Source organism: Chrysochloris asiatica, unplaced genomic scaffold (assembly GCF_000296735.1).
Source record: "Chrysochloris asiatica unplaced genomic scaffold, ChrAsi1.0 scaffold00003, whole genome shotgun sequence".
Lineage (NCBI taxonomy): Eukaryota > Metazoa > Chordata > Mammalia > Afrosoricida > Chrysochloridae > Chrysochloris > Chrysochloris asiatica.
In genome coordinates, this window is record NW_006408521.1 from 33,114,677 (window position 1) to 33,136,935 (window position 22,259).

The 22,259-nt window shown below is 40.8% G+C and overlaps 1 protein-coding gene across 1 annotated transcript in view; it reads left to right on the forward strand.

The window, feature by feature from the left end:
- Positions 1-22,259, forward strand: part of SORCS3 (sortilin-related VPS10 domain containing receptor 3) — an 863,487-nt gene that overhangs the window by 825,413 nt on the left and 15,815 nt on the right. Inside the window, exons 20-22 of the mRNA XM_006831323.1 lie at positions 6,286-6,419; positions 16,654-16,777; positions 18,355-18,467. Coding sequence (XP_006831386.1) covers positions 6,286-6,419; positions 16,654-16,777; positions 18,355-18,467 — 371 coding nt within the window. The remainder of the gene's footprint in view (positions 1-6,285; positions 6,420-16,653; positions 16,778-18,354; positions 18,468-22,259) is intronic.

Genomic DNA, 22,259 nt, shown 5'->3' on the forward strand with positions numbered 1-22,259 from the left:
AGCTTCCAGACTGAGACAGACTAGAAAGAAAATCCTGATTATCTATGTCTGAAAATTAGCCAGTGTAAATTCTGTATATGTATCATAGTGGCCTAGTGTGCACCCAATCCTGAGACTGACAACAGTCACTCAGCATTTCAGTGCATTTTGCATGCAGGTGCCATGAGTAGGGAACGACTTAACAGCACTGAATTAGAATACCCCTCTGTGAGTGACACTCAAGGGTCTAAGGACTTCTCTGGGTCTTACTTGTTGTTGTTGTTGTTGTTGAGTGCTGTCTGGTTGGTTTTGAATCTTAGTGACCCTGTATAGGGTTTCCAAAGAGCAACTGGTAAGTTTGAACTGCCAACTTTATGGTTCACAGTCCAGTGCTTATCCTTCCGTACCACACCAGGAGTCCCCATAATGGCTTTCGGGTGAAAATGATCCATTTTTGAAAAGGCTTAAGTCCTAACTCATGGGGTAGCACTGTACAGGTTCATTATGAGTCACTTCATAACAACAACAGAAGTGAATACAAGGAGCAGATGCCCTGTAGATAACTCAGTGACATCAGCTCCCCATGGAAGAGGTCCCTGCAAACAGTAAGCATCTCCTAGCTCTCTGGGCATGCAGTGGTGTGAGAATCAATGGCAGTAGGGGACATGCATGGGGGAATCCTGGACTATATACGTCATTTGTGCAGGCTACCGACCAAGAGATCGCTTACTTTTCTTTCATCTGGCTCTTTCTGAACTCCAGTTACAAAATGGCTCAATTCTGGCTGCAACCTTGTCTTTCAGGGCTTTGAAACAATAAATAGAAAACATAATTAAGACATCTAGAGCTTATCTATTCACTCATTTATTCAAAAACATTTGTTGAGCTCTTAGTATGGGCAAGGTAAGCATCAGAGAAACAATACTGCAGCCATGGTTTGTCCTTGTTGAGTTTACATTCAGGTGCAGGGAGGGGAGTGCTGCTGTAGGTGGGTGATTACAGCACCGCATCCATTAAAATCATTCAGTGCCAGCAGTCCAGTCAGGCACCCGCATGGGCACTGGGCAAGGTGTTCATGAGTACAGGGTTTAGAGCAATGTAGACATGCGTTTGAATTCTGAACATACACTTTGCTAAATGTTTAATAGTGGTCAACTTTCTTCAGGTTTGCAAATCTCTGATTCCTCATTTTACTATTTTTGCTTCCAGAGATGCTGTGAGGATTGAACTGGTTAATGTGTGTGCATGTCAGTGGTCTCGAAGACCACTCCTAGGTTTGGTGAACTACTGGGTTCAGAGATTCACCGACTCATAGGTCGGAGAATACATCTGTACTCATGACGAATGCAATAGCATAAAGGTTCAGCGCAAGATCAGCAAAGGAAAAAGGCACATGGACTTTGAAGTCTAGAGGAAACCAGACACAAGCCTCTTAGAGTCCTTTCCCATGAAGCCACACAGGACATGCTGAATTACTCCAGCACCAGATTGTAAAGACACATATGAAATGTTGTCTACCAGGGTAGTACATTTGAGACTCAACAGTGTCCATGTTTTTGTTGTTCTGTTTGTCTGTTTTATTAGAAGCTGGTCACATAGGCATCCTCTGCTTGGCATGTACCATAACTTATAATGTTCCTGGAAGGGACCCTTAGAATCTGTACTAATCACATGGGTATCCTCTGCGTAGCATGTACCATAATTTAGAATGGTTCCCGGAAGGAATCTTTAGAATCTGTACAAACCATCTAGCCCCAGTGAATCAACTTTATCTGTTAGCCCTTCAGTTAACTGTTGACAGGCAACACTGAGGGCCAAGTTCTCAGCCACCAGCCAGAGGCCAACCTTGCCTATAGACCTTTCAGGTCTGCTGTACTGACTCATTCCTGAACCGCGCTTACAATGCGGCTTAGCATAAGCTTGTCCACGTGATGACTATTACCAATTACAGTAATGATTGCTAAATACTTCCTGTGAGCTTATTCTCTGACATTTCTGCTGCATTTGAAAATGAAGACAGTGAAAGAAAAGGAACTTTACTTTCTCCTGTTCCAAGAACATGCCCCTGCTTCTGCCAACTGCAAGGCATGAAGACCAATGTGTCTTAGTGACAATATATATATATTTATAAAATAACACAACAGAGGAACTGGTTTATACTGAGGATTATGTGCATGAAGGAGGAAATGTTCCTTGAAACTTTTATCGTGCTCATAATTCCCTCCAAATCAATCATGGCTGCATTTACCAGACAGTTATGATAGTGGGAAACTGCTCTTGGCCTCACCTTGGGCCATTAGCTAACAAAAGTAGTTGTTAGCTGCCCATAATAAGCAATCTCGCACAGATTATTAGATTTGTATCAGAAGGGGCTCTGTTGGACAGTGAAGATTTCAGGAGTTTGCTGTCTTCTGGTCTAAACCCCTCTCATTTTCCTTTCTCATAGTTTGTCTCCAGGCTGAAGCTAGCTGAGAACTCTGGCTCTGGGTCTTTGCCCTCAAAAGCTGCCACATACCATTCTTCCAAACCTGCTTCTGCAGACCCTGAAATAAATATGCCTCTGTTCACAGATGGCCTTCCTCAGGAAAGCTGTGTCCCATTTGTGCTTGGCATTAGTTTAGGAAGAGGAGACCTCCATTTCTCTTGTGGGGCAACAAAGTACGTGACGATGGTAGCCCTGGTTCAGCCAACGTCCCAGAGTAACATAAAACAAAGGAGAATTCCCAGGGCCACAAGTCAAGTCTGTATCGTTAAGTCGAAAAATTAGGATTTCTCTGAGCGGACATGGGGGATGGGTTTTATGCCTTTTGGAGGAGAGATTTGGGGGATGAATTTCACTGCCATCGAGTTGATTCCAACTCATAGCTACCCTCTAAGATGGCACAGATCTGCTTTCTAAGGGTTTCCCAGACTGCAGTCTTTACAGCGGCAGGCCCCCTCATCTTTCTCCCACAGAGTGGTTGGTGGCTTTGGGCCGCCGACCTTACAGTTAACAGCCCACACATAGCCTACTACACCCTCAATACCCCTTTTGAGGCTAAAAGGGGCCCCTTTTAGTAGGGGGGCAAATGGAGAGGACAGTCTGTGGGCATTAGGGAACGGCTCTGAGGTGTCATCTGAAGAAGTGAAGCTCCTCATCACCCTCCTAGGGCCTCATCTAGCCAGGGAGCCCTTCCCAGGGTCTACATTCTTCCCATTGAATCAGTAAAACACAGGCAATAAAGAGAAAAAGTAATAAAAATCAGTAAAAACAGCAATAAATGTATTCTGTTTTCTCTCACCGTGTGCTCTTTTACTCTTTCAAGCAGCCAAGTGGGTAAACCATGCAAAAATAATTTAACTGACTTCCCTATTTAAAATCATTGAACTTACTCCCAAATGTACATCTCAGTGACAAATTTGAAATTGTATGCTGGAAAACAATCTTGAAGTATCATGTCTGGGACCAGGTCAGAGGGCTGTAGAGACAAGAATCATTTTCGGCAATCCATACATAGATTCTTGAGCACTTGTTGAATATTTTAAAAAGTACAGTTTGGACCAGACTAAGTGGATCTGGCTGGTGGTGGAATACCGTGGAGTCAGTTCTAACTCATAGCGGCCCTATATAGGGTTTTCAAGCCTGTAAATCATTATGGGAGCAGAACACCGCATCTTTCTCCTGCAGAGCGGCTAGTAGATTCGAACTGCTGACCTTGTGGTTAGCAGCTCAGTTCGTAATTCACTACGCTACAAGAGCTCCTTAGATCTGTCCGGTATCCCCACCCAAAGAGCAGACCCTTTCTCAAAAAAAAAACCTTCTTTCCCCATTATAAAATTAGCAATGGCATGGAATTTGTTAAATGAGAACTCAGAAAAATGTCCATTGGCCTTAAAGGAACTTTTACCTGAAAGCAGACAGAAACAATGATATAAATAGTGTGAATGTCTAAAATCCTTACCACTGGACCATTAATTAACTAATATCATGATGAATGGAGAAAAGATTGAAGTTGTCAAAGAGTTCATTTTGCTTGGACCCCCTATCAGCACTCATGGAAGCACAGCCAAGAAATCAAAAGACGTATTGCATTAGACAAATTTGCCACACAAAATTTCTGTAAAGTATTCAAGAGCAAAGATGTCAGTTGGAAGACTCTGGTGTGCTGCCTGAAGTCACGGTGCTTTCAGTAGCCTTATATGCGTGTGAAATTGGACAATAAATAAGACCATAGAAGAATTTATTCATTTGAGTTATGGTGTTAGAAAAGAATATTAAAAGTGCCATGGACTGCCTTAAGAACAAACCAATCTGTGTTGGAAGAAGTGCAGCCAGAATGCTCCTTGGAGGCCAGGATGACAAGACTTCATCTCTCATGCTACAGGTGTGTTATCAGGAGGAACCAGTCCCTGAAGAAAGAACATCATGCTTGGTAAAGTGAAGGGTCACTTTACCAAGAGGAGACTCCCCCAGTGATATGGACTGACAAATGGCAGCAGCAATGGGCTTAAGCATAACAACCCAGGACGGGGCAGTGTTTCTTTCTGTTGTGCTTAGGGTCGCTAAGAGTTGGCTTGACTCGACAGCAACTACCAACAGTGATCTCTGATTCTATCATACTTTTACCATGTCACAGCATTTTCATATATTCTCATGAGTCTTAGAAAGTCAGAACAACTGTTGTCTCATTTTTAAGACAGGATAATAGTCTGTTTGGGATTGAAAGTCTATAAAAGAAAAGGATGGGACGTTGGCATGGAAGGGATCCATCTATGTTCTTATCTTTAAATTGAACTCTCTCGGAAATGACCAAGGATGCAAATAGTAAAGGCTATTGTCCTGGTGTGGGGCTGTTGGATAAGCACTGGACTGCTAACCACATGGTTGGCGATTCAAACTCACCAGCTACTCCTTGGAAACCCCATATTGGCTTACTCTGAGTCAGAACTGACTCGATGGTACCTTACAACAATAACAGTATCCTAAAAAGTGTTCTACCCAAGAGAAGAACTTGAGGCAAAAGAGATGTCTGTTTAGACATCTTCCCATGTCTTATTTAGAGCTTAGCTTCATGGAGAAGTCTCCTCAGTCACCTTCACTCATCAAAACAAATTGGTGAAAATCAGGAAGATGTGTTTTATAGAGTGTGAAGAGATAAAGTATTTTATTTGGATTTACTTAAGAAGGAAGGCTATAAGGAAAGGTGGAATGGAGGGGAAAAGCAAGGATAAAAAGGAAAAGAGCAGGAAGGTGTGAGGGGAGGGAAAAGGGAAAAGAAGACGAAGGTTAAAAAGAAATCTCACAGAGTTAAAAAAAAAAAAATATGAGTGCCAATGTCTAAAATCTTCACCACGGAACCATTCAATAATATCCTGATAAATGAAGAAATGGTATGGTGCTATAGCATCAGCACTGGACTGAGAACCACAAGGCCAGCAGTTCAAACGCACCACCTGCTCCTCAGAAACCCTATGAAGGATCATTATGGTTCAGAACCGATTCAACTGCATTTAACAACAATTACAATACACAAGCTTTTCCCCATCAGTATTTTCCTCTTCTCATTTTATTCTGGTAATGAAGTAAAAGCCTCATGTATTCTGTGTATTCTGTATGGGGTACACATGTGCATGGTCTCTTACCTGCTAGTTTAGAACATAGTGCTGGCTTATACTGGTTTTAAAAGATGAAATGTGGTCACCCTTTCCCAAACGGCTTTCTTAGTATTTGGAACTTTGCATTTGTTTCTCTTCCAATTTGGGGAGATGTGCTTTTCCATTTTGGGAAACAGCCTTTCTGGCTTCTGAATGACACCCCCCCATGTTCTGTAGATGACAAGACACAATGGCCATTTGTTGAAGAAGATGAAAACCAATTAAGAATTGAGGATAATGGACGAGCACGCCATACAATGTGTTGACCCCAAATCACAATACAGGCTAATCATCAGAAAGGAAATAAACTGCTGTTTATCTTCCCATGTCTTGGCTAAGTGTCTAGTCAACTCACTTTGTTCTTGGAATGGAGCTTCATAAACAGTCTTGGTTGGGTTCATCAGACGCAAATTGAATTCTGATGTCACTCATAAAGGTGAAGCCTGATCTGAGTTCCCGATTAAACACACAGCTTAATTCAAGTACACACACACACACACACACACACACACACACACACACACACACCTCCCCCCTCCCAACATTTGCAAGTCTATTACCCTTGATTTATTACAGGTGATTATAACAGACATTGGGAATCTGAGACTGTGATAATGTTTGACGGCTCATTCCAGGAATATAAACACTGACGTTGTTATTCTGTCCCCATAGGTCCCGTGGAGCATGTTCATCTCCGAATTCCATTTGTCGCTATAAGAAATAAGGAGGTCAACATCAGTGCAGTCGTGTGGCCCAGTCAACTGGGCACCCTTACCTATTTCTGGTGGTTCGGCAATAGCACCAAGGTTCGGAGCTTACTGATTGGTTGGTGAAAGGGACATAGCGGGAAGCGGGGCAGGAAATACCCACCCCCCAAAATCCACTGACATCAAGTCAATCCTGACTCTATAGGACTCTGTTAGAACTGGGCCAAACTATCCCATAGAGTTTCCAAGGCTATAACTCTTTGCTGAAGTAGAGTGCCAAATCTTTCTTCTGTACAGAAGTTGGTAGGTTTGAACTGCTGGCCTTTATGATAGCAGCTGAAGACATAAAATCACTGCACCATCAGCTCCTTTATGCTGGCGATAGGGAAACTTAGGGAAGATATGGACCAACATACTTGGTTCTCAATCTGCTTAGTTCATTATTTTAATAAAGTTCAGTTATTCACCAAGGAGAAAGAGTATTATGATAAAACACACAAATCTAGGGGTTCCTTGTCCTCTAATCTTTATTCTACACTTTTCTTTGTTCTATGAATTTGTTCCATATTTTGTTGTAATCTTGGATTTTTTCAGTTACTACATATACAAAGAGTTCTGGTGTGGCACTGTAGGGTAAACACTAGACTGCAAGGTTGGTTTGAACCTCAAGGTAAGCAGTTCAAACTCACCAGGTTTGAAACCCTATACAGGGTTGCTATGCGTCAATACTGACTGGACGGCACTTAACAACAGATATACCAGGAGTCCTCGTGTGGTGCTAAAGGATAAGCATTGGACTACTAACCATGAGGTTGGCAGTTGAAACCCACCAGCAACTCCTTGGAAATGCTATACCGGGTGGCTCTGAATCAGAACCAACTCCAGGGCACCTAACAACAACAAGGTATACTGGGGGACTTAAAAAAGTTCAAGTTAAAATTCCATTATTTTGTAGTTCCAATTTCCCATGAGCTTTTTGAAGCTTCTTCATATTTGACTGGCAAATGAGTAGATGATTTTGGGTGTCATGGTGAATGCTCTGATTTTATGTTTGGTTTCATTTGCCTGGAAAACTGACACGTAAAAGGAGAGGGCAGAGCAACTTCTGTGTATTGCTAATTTTGATCACTTATTCCTAGTACTGTCTTTGCACCAGGTTCTTCATTTAGACGAGTTCATTTCATCTTCAGAACATTACTGGTAAAGGAGATATGATTCCATTTTACAAAGGAAACACTTCTGCTGATAACCTTGGGAAGTAGTGTTGGTATATATGTGTGTGTGTAGGTTTTAGGACTAAGTAAATGAAACAAATTCATCCAGATAGTTGAATGAAATCAACCTTTCAATTAGAATTAATTGGCTCTTCTTTGTAGCCCTACTTCTCGTCTGTAGTTTCTGGTACTGCATTGGCTTAAGTGTTGCTGTGATGCTGGAAGCTGTGGCACCGGTATGTTAAATACCTGCAGGGCCACCTCTGGTGGACAGGTTTCAGCAGAACTTCCAGACTAAGACAGACAAGAAGAAGGAGGGACAGACTACTTTAGAATGTTTAGCCCCTGAAAACCTTATGAAGAGCAGTAGAACATTGTCAGATCTAGTGTCAGAAGATGAAGACGTTATCAGTAGCACCAGAATATTGTCATATATAGGGCCTGAACATGAGTCCCTCAGGTTGGGAGAAACTCAGAAATACAACTTGGGAAGCGATATTACCTCAAAGTACAGTTGACCATGATGACATGAATGAACCTTCATTTGTTGATGGTACACAACTCAAAATGAGAAGAAACAGCTGAAAGTAACCATTAATAATCACAGCAAGGAATGTGTGAAGTATGAATCTAGGAAAATTGGAAGTTGTCCAAAATGACATGGATCACATAGAGATCAATATATTAAGCATTAGTGAGCTGAGATTGACTAGTATTGACCATTTTGAATCAGACTGTCATATGGTGTACTATACTGGGAACAACAAATAGAAAGTCAATGGTCTCACATTCATGTTCAAAAAGAACATTTCAAGATCTATCTTAAACTACATAAGAGCCATATGACTACAAGGAAGAGCAGTTAATACTGTGGTGGTACGCCATGGGGTCAGTTCCACACCTGCATAGGGTTTTCCAGGCTGTAAATCTTTATGGGAGCATCCCTTGGAACCGCTGGTAGTTTTCAACTGCTAACCTTGAGGTTAGCAGGTGATTCATGACCACTACGCTACCGGAGCTCCTTAACTAATACTCAAATTTATGCACCAGCCACTGAAGCCAGAGATGAGGAAATTGAAGAATTTTACCAACTTCTTCACTCTGAAATTTATCAAGCATGTAATCAAGATGTATTGATAATTGCTGGTGATTGAATGCAATGGTTGGAAACAAAGAGGAAAGTTCAGTAGTTGGAAAATTTGATGTTGGTGATAAAAATGATTCTGGAGATGTTGTTGTTGTTAGGTGCCATCGAGTCGGTACCGACCCATAGCGACCTTATACACAGCAGAACGAAACACTGCCTGATCCTGGGCCAACCTCACTACTGTTGCCATGCTTGAGTCCATTGATGCTGCCACTTGGCCAATCCATCTCATTGGGGGTCTTCCTCTTTTTCTCTGACCCTCCACCTTACCAAACATGATACCCTTCTCCAGTAACTGGTCCCTCCTGACAATGTGTCCAAAGTATGAGAGACAAAGTTTGACCATCTTGGCCTCCGATGAGCACTCTGGCTTCACTTCTTCCAAAACAGATCTATTGGCAGCCCATGGCACTTTCAATATTCTCCTCCAACACCATAACTCAAATGCATCAATTCTTCTACGATCTTCCTTATTCACTGCCCAGCTTTCATGTGCATATGAGGTTACTGAAAATACCATGGCTTGGGTCAGGTGCACATTAGTCTTCAAGCTGACATCTTTACTCTTCAACAGCTTCAATTTGCCTAACTTGAGTATGTGCAGCAGATTTGCCTAACTCAGTATGTCATTTCATTTCTTGACTGCTGCTTCCGTGACTGTTGATAGTTGATGCAAGAAAACTGAAGTTCTTGACAACTTCAGTCTTTTCTCTGTTGACAAGAATGTTGTTTATTGGTCCAGTGATGCTGGAGATAGCATGATAGAATTTTGCTGTACCAATAATTTTATTCATTGCAAAAACCTTTCTAGAACAACATAAAAAGTGACTATATACATGGAACCCACCAAATGGAATACACAGGAATTAAATTGACTACATCTGTGAGAAGATTGTGGAAAATCCCAATATCATCAGCCTAAACAAGATCAGGGTCAACTGTGGAACGCACCATCAATTACTCATGCACAAGTGCTGGCTGAAGCTGAAGAAAATGAAAACAAGTCCACAAGAGGCAAAATGTAACCTTGAACATATCCCACCCTATATTTAGAAGTCATATCAAGAATAGATTTGATGCATTGGACACTAATGACTGAAGACCAGAGGAGTTGTGAGATGCCATCAAGAACATCATTGAGGAAGATAGCAAAAGATCACTTAAAAGACAGGAAAGAAAGAAAGACCAAAATGGATGTCAGAAGAGACTCTGAAACTTGTTCTTAATTGTAGTGAAATTAAAGTGGCTGGAAGAAATGAGGAAGTAAAAGAGCTAAACAGAAAATTTCCAAAGGGAAGCTTAAGACAAAACCAAATATTGTAAGGAAATGTGCAAAGATCTGGATTTAGAAAACCAAAAGGGAATAAGAACAGACTCAGCATTTTTTAAGCTGAAAGAACTGAAGAAAAATTCAATCCTTGACTTGCAGTTTTGAAGGATTCTATGGGCAAAATATGAAAGGATGTAGAAAGCATCAAAAGATGATGAAAGGAATACACAGTCACTGTAACAACAACAACAAAAAATTGATATTCAGCCATTTCAAGAGGTAGTATATGATCTATAGCCAGCAGTACTGAAGGAAGAAGCCCAACCTTCACTGAAAGCATTGTCAAAGAACAAGCCTCCAGGAATCGACAGAATACAAACTAAAGTCTTCCAATAAACTAAAGCAGCACTGAAGTGTTCGCTCATCTATTCCCAGATTTGGGAAACACTGGCCAAGAGATCCATATTTGTGCCCATTCTAAAAAAAGGTGACCCAATGAATGTGGAAATTATCAAATAATTTCATGGCTATCACATGCAAATAAAATTTAGCTGAAGGTAGTTCAAAAGTGGCTGTAACAGTACATCAACAGGGAACTGCCGAAATCCAAGCCAGATTTAGAAGAGGACATGGAATGAGGGATATAATTGCTGACATCAAATAGAGCTTTACTAAAAGCAGAAAATGCTAGAAAGATGGTTACCTGTGCTTTATTGACTATGCAAAGGCTTTTGACTCTGTGGATCAGGACAAGTTCTGGATAATATTTCAAAGAATGGATATTCCAGAACACTTGATTGTGTTCATGATGAACCTGTACATAGACCAAGAGGCTGTTCTGAAAACAGAACAAGGGGATAATGAATGGTTTAAAATGAGTAAAGGTGTGGGCCAGGGTTGTATTCGTTCACCATATTTATTCAATCTGTATGCCAAGTAAATAATCTGAGAAGATGGATCATATGAAGAAAAATGTGGCATTAGGATTAGAGGAAGACTTATTAATAACCTGTGAAATGTAGATGACACAACCTTGCTTACTGGAATTGAAGAGGATTGAAATACTTATTGATGAAGATCAAAGACCACAGCTTTCAGTATGGATTGCGCCGCAATGTAAATACACAAAACCTCTCACAACTAGAGTAATAAATAACATTATGGTAAATGGAGAAAATATTGAAGTTGTCAAAGACTTCATTTACTTGTCTCTACAATCAACACTCATTGAAGCAGCAAAGCAAGAAATCCAAGGACATAGTACATTAGACAAATCTGCTACTTAAGACCCCTTTAAATTGGGTAGATGTGTGTGAACTTGTATCCTTCAGTATTCATTTTTAAATCTAACTCTGAATTTTCACATTAATTCCAGAGTCCTAACACAACTATGGATACTATTTTGCTTTATTTCTTTCCGGCTTTTTTGGAAAATTTAAAACATTTTTTTTTTTTTTAAACTTAGCTCTAAACATAGTATATGCACTAGTCTCTATTTTGTGTTTTCCACTTCATATGATAAGCAGTTTTCACAGGCAATCTGCTGAAAATTTGAAGTGAGGCAAGCATAGTGATTGTATGATCTGTCCAATTTGGAAATGGCAGCTTTTATCAGGGTATACTGTTAACATTAGGGAGATTGTGACCATATCCAGCATTAACCTGGCTTGCTGCGTCAGGGAAAGTGCATCCCGAGGTTTCTCTGCAGCTCCCTATTCCATTAGTCAAGTGGAAATCTCATAACTAAATAGTGACTCAGAGGTTTGTCATTTTCCTGCTGGGCGCAGTGGATAATATGTGAACTGTCGCACATGAGGGATTCTCAGTGGGGAGGGAGGCAGTCCACACGCTCTGCAGAGGATGAACTAGCATTCTGGTGGGTTTTGCTGTGGGGCTGGCCCTGCAGCTTGGACAAAACACAGAGGCAGAAGAGTGCCTTGGCTGCCTATTGGATTTGAAGGACTCTGAAAGGCCAATTTGCTGGGATTAACAGAGGCCTGCCTTAATAAATGAATCTGCTTTTCTAATAGATTTGAGTAAATGAACCTTATCCTGGTTTTAATGTCACATCGGGCACCAGGCATTGGTGGTTGACGCATTCCAGAATCTTGTCAAGTGTTCCAGTTTTGTGAGGACAGAGAAATCGTACATGATTCCATAACAGCTGATGAAAAATGAAAACAAAGTTAGCACCTTTATTTCCCTCACCATCAACTCTGTGCCTCCAAGCTGGACTCCCTGTGGTCCCACTCAGGAAGCATGTTTTCTATTGCTTGGTGCCCTGGCTGACTGGTGGGTGGCATACTTCCTTCCATTGTAGAAGGCATTCCTCTTGTCCTGCAGTCCTGGACCAGACTGAACCCCTGGGCCTCCTAGGAAGTCATCATATGAAAGATGGTCCTTATCTGCAGGGACAGGAGGATTTTCACTCCTTTCTCTATAGAGACGCTATTGGTAGGCACCACATCAACCACCCAATTCTTAGGAGGAGAATGTGTGGGGAAAGAGGAGGCTAAGCAGAATATTGCGAACTAAAGGAAATGACAGAATTAGTGAAAGTTCCCTTAAGAGAGTCACCATCAATTGTGACTAGAGTGATTGCCTGATGGTGAAAAGTCCGAAGAGATGAGAGAACACAGAGAGCAACAAATTGAAGAAAAAGGTGCTGTAGGCTAGTTATTGTCAGAGAGAAACATTCAGGGAGTCCAGAGGAAAAACAGGGTCTTGATTGTTCATTTTCTGATTTTGTTTTTCTCCAAATATTTTATTATGAAAAACTTCGAATTTACACTAAAGATTAACAAGTTTTACAGTGAAGCTTCATATGCCCACCACTTCGAGTCGACCACTAACATTTACTGTGCTTGTTTCATCACATGTGTATCCCTTTACCTAATTTAATTATTTTATTCCTTTCAAAAGACTAACTTAATTATTTTATTCCTTTCAAAAGTACATTTTAGATCGTTATAAACATTGTACTAAATGTTCTGGCTTACAAATCATAAACTAGATTAAAATACTTATAGTTTCTTTTTTAAGGGATATAAAGTGTATCAACTATGAAATTCAAAAATGTAATGTATTTGCTGGGATTTGACAAATACATATACCTGTGTAACCCAAACTCCTATAAAAACAGTATTTTTATAGTGAATAGACTATAGCACCCAAAAGTTCTCTCTAGTACCATCTCAGTAAATCCCTTGCCGAAATCCCCGGAAGCAACCAATGTTCTATTTTTTTTTACACCACAGATTAGACTTACTATTTGAAAATTTCATAAAAATGTAATCGTAAGTATGAATTCTTTTGTGTAAAGCTTCTTTCCCTTCTCATAGTTTTAAAATCCCTATGTACAGCAATGTATATGAATAAATACTGTTGTGGATATCAGTGTTGTTGTTGTGAAGTGTTGTCAAGTCAGTTCCGACTCATAGCGACCCTGTATAGGGTTTCTGAGGAGTGGCTGGTGAGCTTGAACCGCCGACCTTGCTGTTCAAATGACTTTGTAGTCTGCCACATTAGACCACAGCGCCACACCAAGACATTTACTCGTATATATTGCTGACTAGTATTTTCATTGTATAATTGTACGATAGTTTGTTTCTTCAGTTTTCCTATTGATGAATTCCTGAACTGTTTCCAATTTTCAGCTGTCACGAATAAGTTGCTGTGAACAGTTGTGTGTGTATATGTGTGTATGTACACACTTTCTTTTATCTTTAGCAAACTCCTAAGATTAGAAATGCTGAGTCATAAGTTAATGTAATTTCATTTTACAAGAAATTGTAAGAACTTTTGCTAAAATGGTACCATTTTATATTCTCACTGAATATGTCTGAGTCCCAGTCGCTCTGTATCCTCAGCAATTGTTAGTATTGTCATTTTAAAGTTTATTTTGGTCAATATGCTGGGTGTGTAGAGGAATTTCACTTTCCTATCAAAGAATAAAACGGACTTGATACACCAATTAAAAGTCTCCTGAGAAATATGGCCTAATGGACTGACCAGTAGGAACCTAAAAGTTAGCTGAAAGCCATTCATTAACCACATAGAATTCTAATTACTGATCTTTTAACCTAAACCCTTCATTTGGAAGATAAAGAAATTGAGGCACATCCAAAATGAGATCACACTTTGTCCACCATCACTCATTAAATAATAGTGGAGCCAAGTTCAAGTCAGGTCTTTTTATAGTAGAGATAACAACTCTTCTGCCACGCATATTGTTACTCCCTGGTTCCTTGGCAGATGTTGCAATGCAGAACTCAGCTTGAATTCAGATTCCTTCTCAGTACAGAACTGGAAACAGCCACTGTTGACCCGTTGGAATTGATGTACATGACAGAATTTCTTTTCCCCTCATGTACTGTCCAATGGACAAGGCCTCACTCTTGTGGGTATTATCACAGAACCATATGTATGGGGAAGGAGACATGAACCCTCGGGTTTGCTCTTAGTTAAGAGCTCTTAGTGAGGAGATGGGGCATAGCTCTTTCTCTTTTTTCATCTAGCAAACAGAGAAAAAAGGGTGCTAGAGACTTATTGCAATATCTTCAATTTTACCCAACTCCAGCCATCCTCGTGGCCATAAAATGTTGTTGTTAGGTGCCGTCAAGCCAGCTCCCAATTTTAGCAACACCGTGTACAACAGAACACAATGGTTCTGTGCCATCCTGAATCACTGCTGTGTTTGAGTCCATTAGTACTTCCACTGTATCCATGCAGCTCATTGAGAGGCTTCTTTACTGACCCTCTGTCATGCATGATGTCTTTCTATAGGGATTAGTCCTTCCTGATAGCGTGTTCAAATTACATGAGACACAGTTTCACCATCTTCTCCTCTCTGGAACGTTCTGGCTATCCTACTTCTAAGATAGATTGGTTTGTTCTTCTACCATCCCATGCTATATTTAATATTTTTCACCAACACCATAACTCCCAGGCATCAATTCTTCTACAGTCTTCCTTAATTTATTGTCCAGCTTTCACACACATATGAGGCAATTGAAAATATCATGGCTTGGATCAGGCATGCCTTAGTACTCAAAGTGACATCTTTGCATTTTAAACATTTTAAAAAGGTCTTCTTAGCAAATGTGTCATAAAAGAGAGCCATGGAATTTTAAAGCAGAAGAAATCAGATTATTTTATCAGAGGCCTAGTTGCAAATCCTGAGTTAGAAAAAATTCCAGTTTTATCATCATGAGAACTCTGGAAGCAGCCCCCCTGAGCCTTCGCAGGGTTCTGTGCCTTGCCCCAGGCCCATGCCCAGATGAGAGTCCACAGGCAGGGTATTAGGCTGTACCCACTCCCAGCTAGGCAGCTCTGTGAAGCCCCTAGTTGGCCAAGTCATTAGTCTCTCTTCCTTTAGTTATCCTGATACCCAGGGGAGAAAGTGTCTGCTCATTTATATTTGTAACATCTTTTTATGACCAATGCCTTACATCAACCTCATCTTGTTATGTCTTAACTTCCCAACCACAGAGAACTTGAGAGAGCAGGGGCCTTAAGATGACCCCTGGGTACTGCCTCTTCAATATCAGGATGTGTACACCATCTTCTCTCTGATAAGTACCTGCTTTTAGAAAGACCCTGATTCCCAGGAAGGGAATAATTATGTGAGTTCCCCGTATCTGTTACAGTGATCAGAAAGAAGGAAATGAAAAGAGATTTTTAAAGGATCACAGATGCTTATATATTTTCCTACTTTTTCAGAAAAAAAAAGTTAAAATTGCCTTTTGATGGAAAACACAGCTCTAATAAAACAAAAAGTTAGGAATATGACTGTGCATCCAACTTAAATATATTTTCTGATATATTCAAGGCAGTGTGCCACAGGTGAGTGAGACAGAAATTAATAAAATAGGACCACTTTCCAATGGAACACAGTCCAATTGAATACTGGATGAAAACATAAGTGATATGTAATATTAGTGTAGAAGAGAAATGATCTACCCCCAAGGCCACCAGGAACAGATGACAAAAGCTGCTCCACCTCAGGAGTGCTACCAGGAGCGTTTACAAAATCCAGGGTACCTAGTCTTCTCTTGATCTCTCATGGCTAATATTTTACAGTGCTTTTCAGTTATATTAAAATTCTCACTGAATACTGGGTATAATCACAGTTTTAGGAAGCTGTATAAAGTTATTTTATTTTATTTTTATTGTTTCAAGTTAAGATCTCTGGGGAGTATGTAAATGCTGTGTAGATTTTTGGGAGCCTGAGGTTTATAGGAAAGGAAGGAAATCTGGTACCTCACAGAGACTTACTATTCTGAGTTTTCTTCAAGTTGGCTCTCACTGCTGGTGATGCATGCACATCAGAAGGAAGTATTGTCTGGTCCTGGGCCATCCTTCTGACCATATGCCTTCTGAATCCATTGTTGAAACCACTGTGTATGTTGAGTGCCTTCCAATCCAGTGAGTTCGTCTTCTAGCATTATATTGGACAATGTTCTGTTGGGATTCATAGTTTCCACTGACTGATTTTTGGAGGCAGATCACCAGGCCTTTCTTCCTAGTCTGTTTCAGTCTGGAAGCTCTGCTGAAACCTGCCTACCATTAGTGACCCTGCTGATATTTGAAATTCCAGTGGCATAACTTCCAGACTCATAGGATCATGTAGCCCACCACAGTGTGACAATGAATGGGCAGCACAGAGGACTAAATGGGTGTTTTTATGTCTCTCACTTGTAGCCCCTCATCACCCTGGAGAGCAGCATTTCCTTCACATTCCCTGCAGAGGGATCCAACACCATCACTGTCCAGGTAGCTGCTGGGAATGCCCTTATCCAGGACACAAAAGATATCGCAGTTCATGGTAAGCCCTGAAAAGTTTCCTGAAGTGCCCCTCCTGCCTATCCAATCCCACCCTGCATCCCTCAGCACCAAACACTGACAAGCCTTGTAAATTCTATAGGCCATGGGGAAATTATGTAAGTAACCCATCCTGCTCCTATGGAGATACTGAGGTTCTAAGAGAGCAAGTTACAGACAGGCATTTCTGGTCCCTCCTGGTGTGCCTGAACCACAGTCTGTTTGGGGTTCTCATTAGTCAGAGACACGTATCCTAGGCTTTAGAAATTCTAAGCTGGAAAGACTTTATAGATGAAGCAACATCTGATGGGCTATGGAGGTTTCAACAACACATTTTGGGTGAGGACACAGCCAGTCATTCTAAAAGCTTAAGAAGGCCTGGTCACTGACCTTTCAGAATGCACAGACCAGATCATGAGATGAACTACACGTAACTGGGGTCCTGGTGTGGCACTATTGGATAAGCAATGGACAGCTATCTACAAAGTTGGCAGTCCAAACCCGTCAGTTGTTCCTTGGAAACTTTGTACAGGGTCACTGTGAGTCAGAACTGACTCAATGGCATCTCAAAACAATACAAAACTGATGTGTTTTCTTGATTGCTGGACTTTCCAAAACCAATGACTGTAAAAGTTTGAGAATAAGGCCAAGAACATAAGATAGATGGAGCAAATCAGAAAACGGTAAATCAGGCCACCGTTCTCTGTCAAGTTCTCTATCATGAAGACTCCTCCTGAATTATTAAAATTATCTTAAATGGAATTGATTGTACTTTAGCTTCATTTCACAAAAACTCCCCCAGGTGCCTAGGAAGAGCTACAATAGCCAGGTTCTCTAGAAACTTATTCTGAGGGGTGAAAACTCTGAATTCAGACTACATTTCTTTCACCTGGCCCCTGGTGAGGACCTATTTCTACGTCTCTACAAACTTGAAGCTCAGGCTCCCTGATCAAGCATATGGGGAAAAAGCAACAACAACAACAAAAAACCCACAACTAAACGTTAAGTGAACATTTGTTATTGAAGTGTATCATGTGTGCAGAACAATGCACAGATTATAAATGTTCCACTTGATAAATTCTCTCAAGTGAGGACAACCATGTGGACACATCACATGACGAAGAAATAGAAGATTGCTCACATCCTGACCGCAGTGGCTATTTCAGCCTACTTTTTAATCCTTTCAAGCAGCAAAAGCTTAGTAAAATGGACAGATGAATGGAGGAAAGGAGAAGATAAAAGGCCGCCTTCCGACTGAGTCCATCTTGGTAAGGATTTTGACAGTTCTGCATCATACCATCCACAGTAGCAAACACCTCCTCCTTTGGGAGCTTCATAGTTATATTTGATTTCAGATAATACTCTTTGTAGAGAATGAGGATTTAAGATTTAGAACTAGCCAGACCAGTAGGAGAACAATTCTATTTCTAATCACCAAATTCCAATAGTTTTTCAGAAGGTGAGAAACTAGTCAATGAAGGAATTATAGCTGAAAGCACAGGATTATGGGGCTCCCTGGCTTGTCTCTCTCTTACTCGGTTCCCATTCCCAGTCTCATGTACTCACTCTCTTTCCTTGCAGAATACTTCCAGTCCCAGCTCTTGTCTTTCTCTCCTAATCTGGATTACCACAATCCTGACATTCCAGAGTGGAGGCAAGATATTGGCAATGTCATCAAGAAAGCTCTAGTTAAAGTAAGTTGGCTTTAAGCTTTGTTACTGTGAATAAAAAGGACTCTATGGTATGATCCCAAAGATTTTTGTGTAGTAAATAGAATATTTTATGATGAAAGATTGTATCTCTATAAAAAGATAAAGTACCAAAAGAGGAGCAATGGAAGGAGGGAAACACGGAGCTAGATGACAGGGCAGACAGACAGACAGATAGATATATAGATTGATTTTGTGCTTGATAGGTTCCATCTCATAGTGATCTACATAAAGAGAACAAAAAACTACTTGGGCATGTGCCACCCTCCAATTGTTGCTGTGTTTGAGCCCATTGGTGGAGTCACTGTGTCAATCCATCTCAGGGAGGGACTTCCTCTTTTTCATAGACCCTCTACTTTGCCAAAGCTCTACTTTGTCCTTCTCTAGCAACTGGTCCCTCCTGACAACATGTCCAAAGTAAGTGAGACAGAGCCTCACCATTCTTGCTTCTTAGGAGCATTCTGGCAGTACTCTTTCCAAGACAGATTTGTTGACTCATCTGGTAGTCCATGATGCATTTAATATTCTTTGCCATCACCATAATTCAAATGCATCGATTTTTCCTTGGTCTGCCCTATTTATTGTCCAACTTTCACATGCATATAAGGTGATTGAAATAGCATGGTTTGGGTTAGGCACATTCTTGTCCTCAGAGTGACATCTTTTTTTTTTTTTTTTCCTTAGCATTTTAAAGAGGTTTTTGAAGGTAGATTTACCTAATGCAGTATGTCATTTGACTTATTGATTACTGTTTTCACAGCATTTTTCATTGTGGATCTAAGTAGAATTAAATCCTTAGCAGCTTGAATGTTTTCTCTGTTTATCATGATGTTGCTTATTAGTCCAGTTGTGAGGATTTTTGGTTTCTCTTTATTGAATTGCAATCCTTACTACAGGCTATATCGTAGCCTTTGATCTTCATCAATAAGTGCTTCAAGTTTTCTTCACTTTCAGCAAGACAGATAAAAAAGAGAGAACGCAAATAATCTAATGCTAGAAAGAGAAATTGACCCAATGATTCCAACCTAGGGGTTTGCACTTTGAATGAATCAGTGGCTAGGCCACTCATTGAATATATACTAATATATTATCCTTGCCAGATCCCTTAAGGAGATTTTCTTCATGAGACATTTAGGTTCATGAGACAACCATTGGTCATATGTGACACCCCGCAGACTACAATCGAGGAATCATCCCATCAGGATGAAAGAGTTACAGAGTCAGCTCAAAATGAGAGTTCCTTTAGAGAAACTGAAAACCTTTTAGTACCTAGTTCTTCAGAGTTGGGCACTGGTCCACTTTACAATCAGTTCTGTGATGGAGGCATGGCTTCTGCCATGAGGGAACGTGGAGAAAGGTGTGATTCACTCTGTACAGGGAATTACATGTTTGGCACAGAGTTCCAATTCAATAAAGCCTTGTTGAGCTACTGGGATAGTCTTTTAAAGGAATATTTAAACTATTGTGTTATTTTAAAAGATTAAATGTTAGTTCACTGGGAGAAAGTTGCATCTTTTTGATAGAATGAACAGAATGTACAATATCCTAGACTTTTTAAACTTTGGCATTGTTAGGAAATGTCCAGGAATTTGGTGTCATCAACCTTTGATGCAGGTGTGGCTAAAGTTAGCTAATATAGCTGGTTTAGATTTGGAAGGATCTGGCATATAGCCTGTAGGTACTAGAAGTGTAAAAATGTTTCTGTTTTTCTTGTGAGAGAATGCTGCCAATAGATTTATATTTAGTTCAGTCATTCATTCTACTGTTGGCATTGCAGACTCCTAGGATGGGAAGGGTGTAGTGTAGGGGAAAGACTTCACAAAAGGCAACCAATTACAGACTACTGTAGTTATCCAAGCCAGAAACAGCAAGATCCTGAAGAGGAGAGATTCACAGCCTGCTTAGGACTTTAAATAATTTAATTGATGACTAATAAAACATAGTGTGGATGAGAGGGAGGAAGACTTTATGATTAGAAAGGGTAGGAGATGGCTTTGTCATTGGTCAAGGTGTTTTTAAAGGAGACATGGGCATAAGGAAAGATAATGGCCTGATTGTAATTTCATGAATTTGAAGCACATGAGAAATAATTGTGTGAAGATGTACAGGAAAGTTGAAAAGGGAGGTCTGAAAATCAAGCAGAGGTTTACTTTGATGCTAGAGATTTGAGGCTGTGAAGGTCGCTAGGATCCCCCTAGAGGGAAGAGGGGCAGGGGACATATGAATGTTTGTTCTCGCTAAGGCAAAGTAGAAAGACCCAGGGGAAAAAAAAGGAAGAAGGAACTTACAGAAAGAAAAGAGATTAAATAAAAGAGAATTATGTAAGAGAATTCCTGTTGGGAGTTCTCTTAAGAGGTGAACTTCCCCTCAAGTCTTTGTAACAATGAGATCATTCATAGTTGTGGTTGTTAAGTGCCATGGAGTTAGTTCCAACCTACAGCAACCCTGTATAGGGTTTCCAAAGAGTGGCTGGTGAGTTTGAACCACCAACTTGTGGTTCAAACCAACCTCGCAGTCCAGTGCATTAACCCACAATGTCACACCAGGACTCCATAGATCATTCATAGAAGGAAATAAAAATGGGATTGTCCTTGTATGCCTTTGAATGGGAAGCATCCAGATTTTTGTTGTGTTTATTAAAAACATCCTAGATTTTAAATCAATAATATGGTCATTGTAATCATTGTTTTTAGTTGCCATCAAATCCTTTGCTATTCGGGACCCCCTCATGTGTGCAGAATAGAACGGCTCCACTGGGGTGTCAAGGCAGCTGATCTTTCAGAAGGAGATCACTAGGACTTTCTGTCAAGGTACCTCTGGATGGGTTTGAACCACAATTGGTAGTTGGGCACTTAACCATTTATGCCACCCAGTTAGCAGCAAAAATAATGAGCAGCCATGCTGACTGATGGTTCATCCTTCAATGTCATGAAAATGAGTCAATTATGCCCCTTTGGACGGAGTTAAGTGCATCCAGACACACAGTTCAGAGGCTCCTCCCAGGTCATTAGCTAATAGGTGCTTCCTGAGTACACTGTTTCCAGCTCAGCCAGGGTGCCAGTGAAGTTACTGCTTTCATCCCATTGGGAGGCCTTGGTCTGGTTCTTGAGACTTTTTTGGATAGCTAAGACCTCTGAGGTGTTCTAACCAAGCTGCCTTGGTGCTCCCAGAGGATGGCTCCTGGGTGTGTGAACTTCTTAGTTCCCTGCAGATAGTCACTCTTACAGTTCTTGATCACCTCTCTGAGAGTTAGCTCCCATCTGTAAACCTCGTTCCAAATAGGAATCAGAGCTGAGCAAATGGAAAGCAACTACCCACACCTCCAGCCTCTATTTACTTCAGCAAGTGTTTATTTGGTCTCCACTCCACTGTGTCTAGCGTCTTACAGAACAGCGGAGTATCTATAAAGACCTCTGGGAATGTGTGGTTTTCTGAGAAAGGCAAATAGACCATGAAGAACCTCTCAGAGAAAAAACTGTACCAGACAGATGTACTTATATTTCACGGTGGACATGATCTATGTCTCTGAAACATGGTGGGCATGGTAACCCACTAGTGCTTGGAATGCAAGGCTGGAGTGCAGGGGATCACTGTAGGCAGATGTAGTCAGGGAAGTCTTCCTGGTTGTTGTTGTTGTCAGGTGCCATCGAGTCGGAACCGACTCAGAGCGACCCCATGCACAGCAGAACGAAACAATGTCCGGTCCTGGGCCAACCTCACTACCGCTGCCACACTTGAGTCCATCAATGATGCCACCTGGCCAATCCATCTCATTAG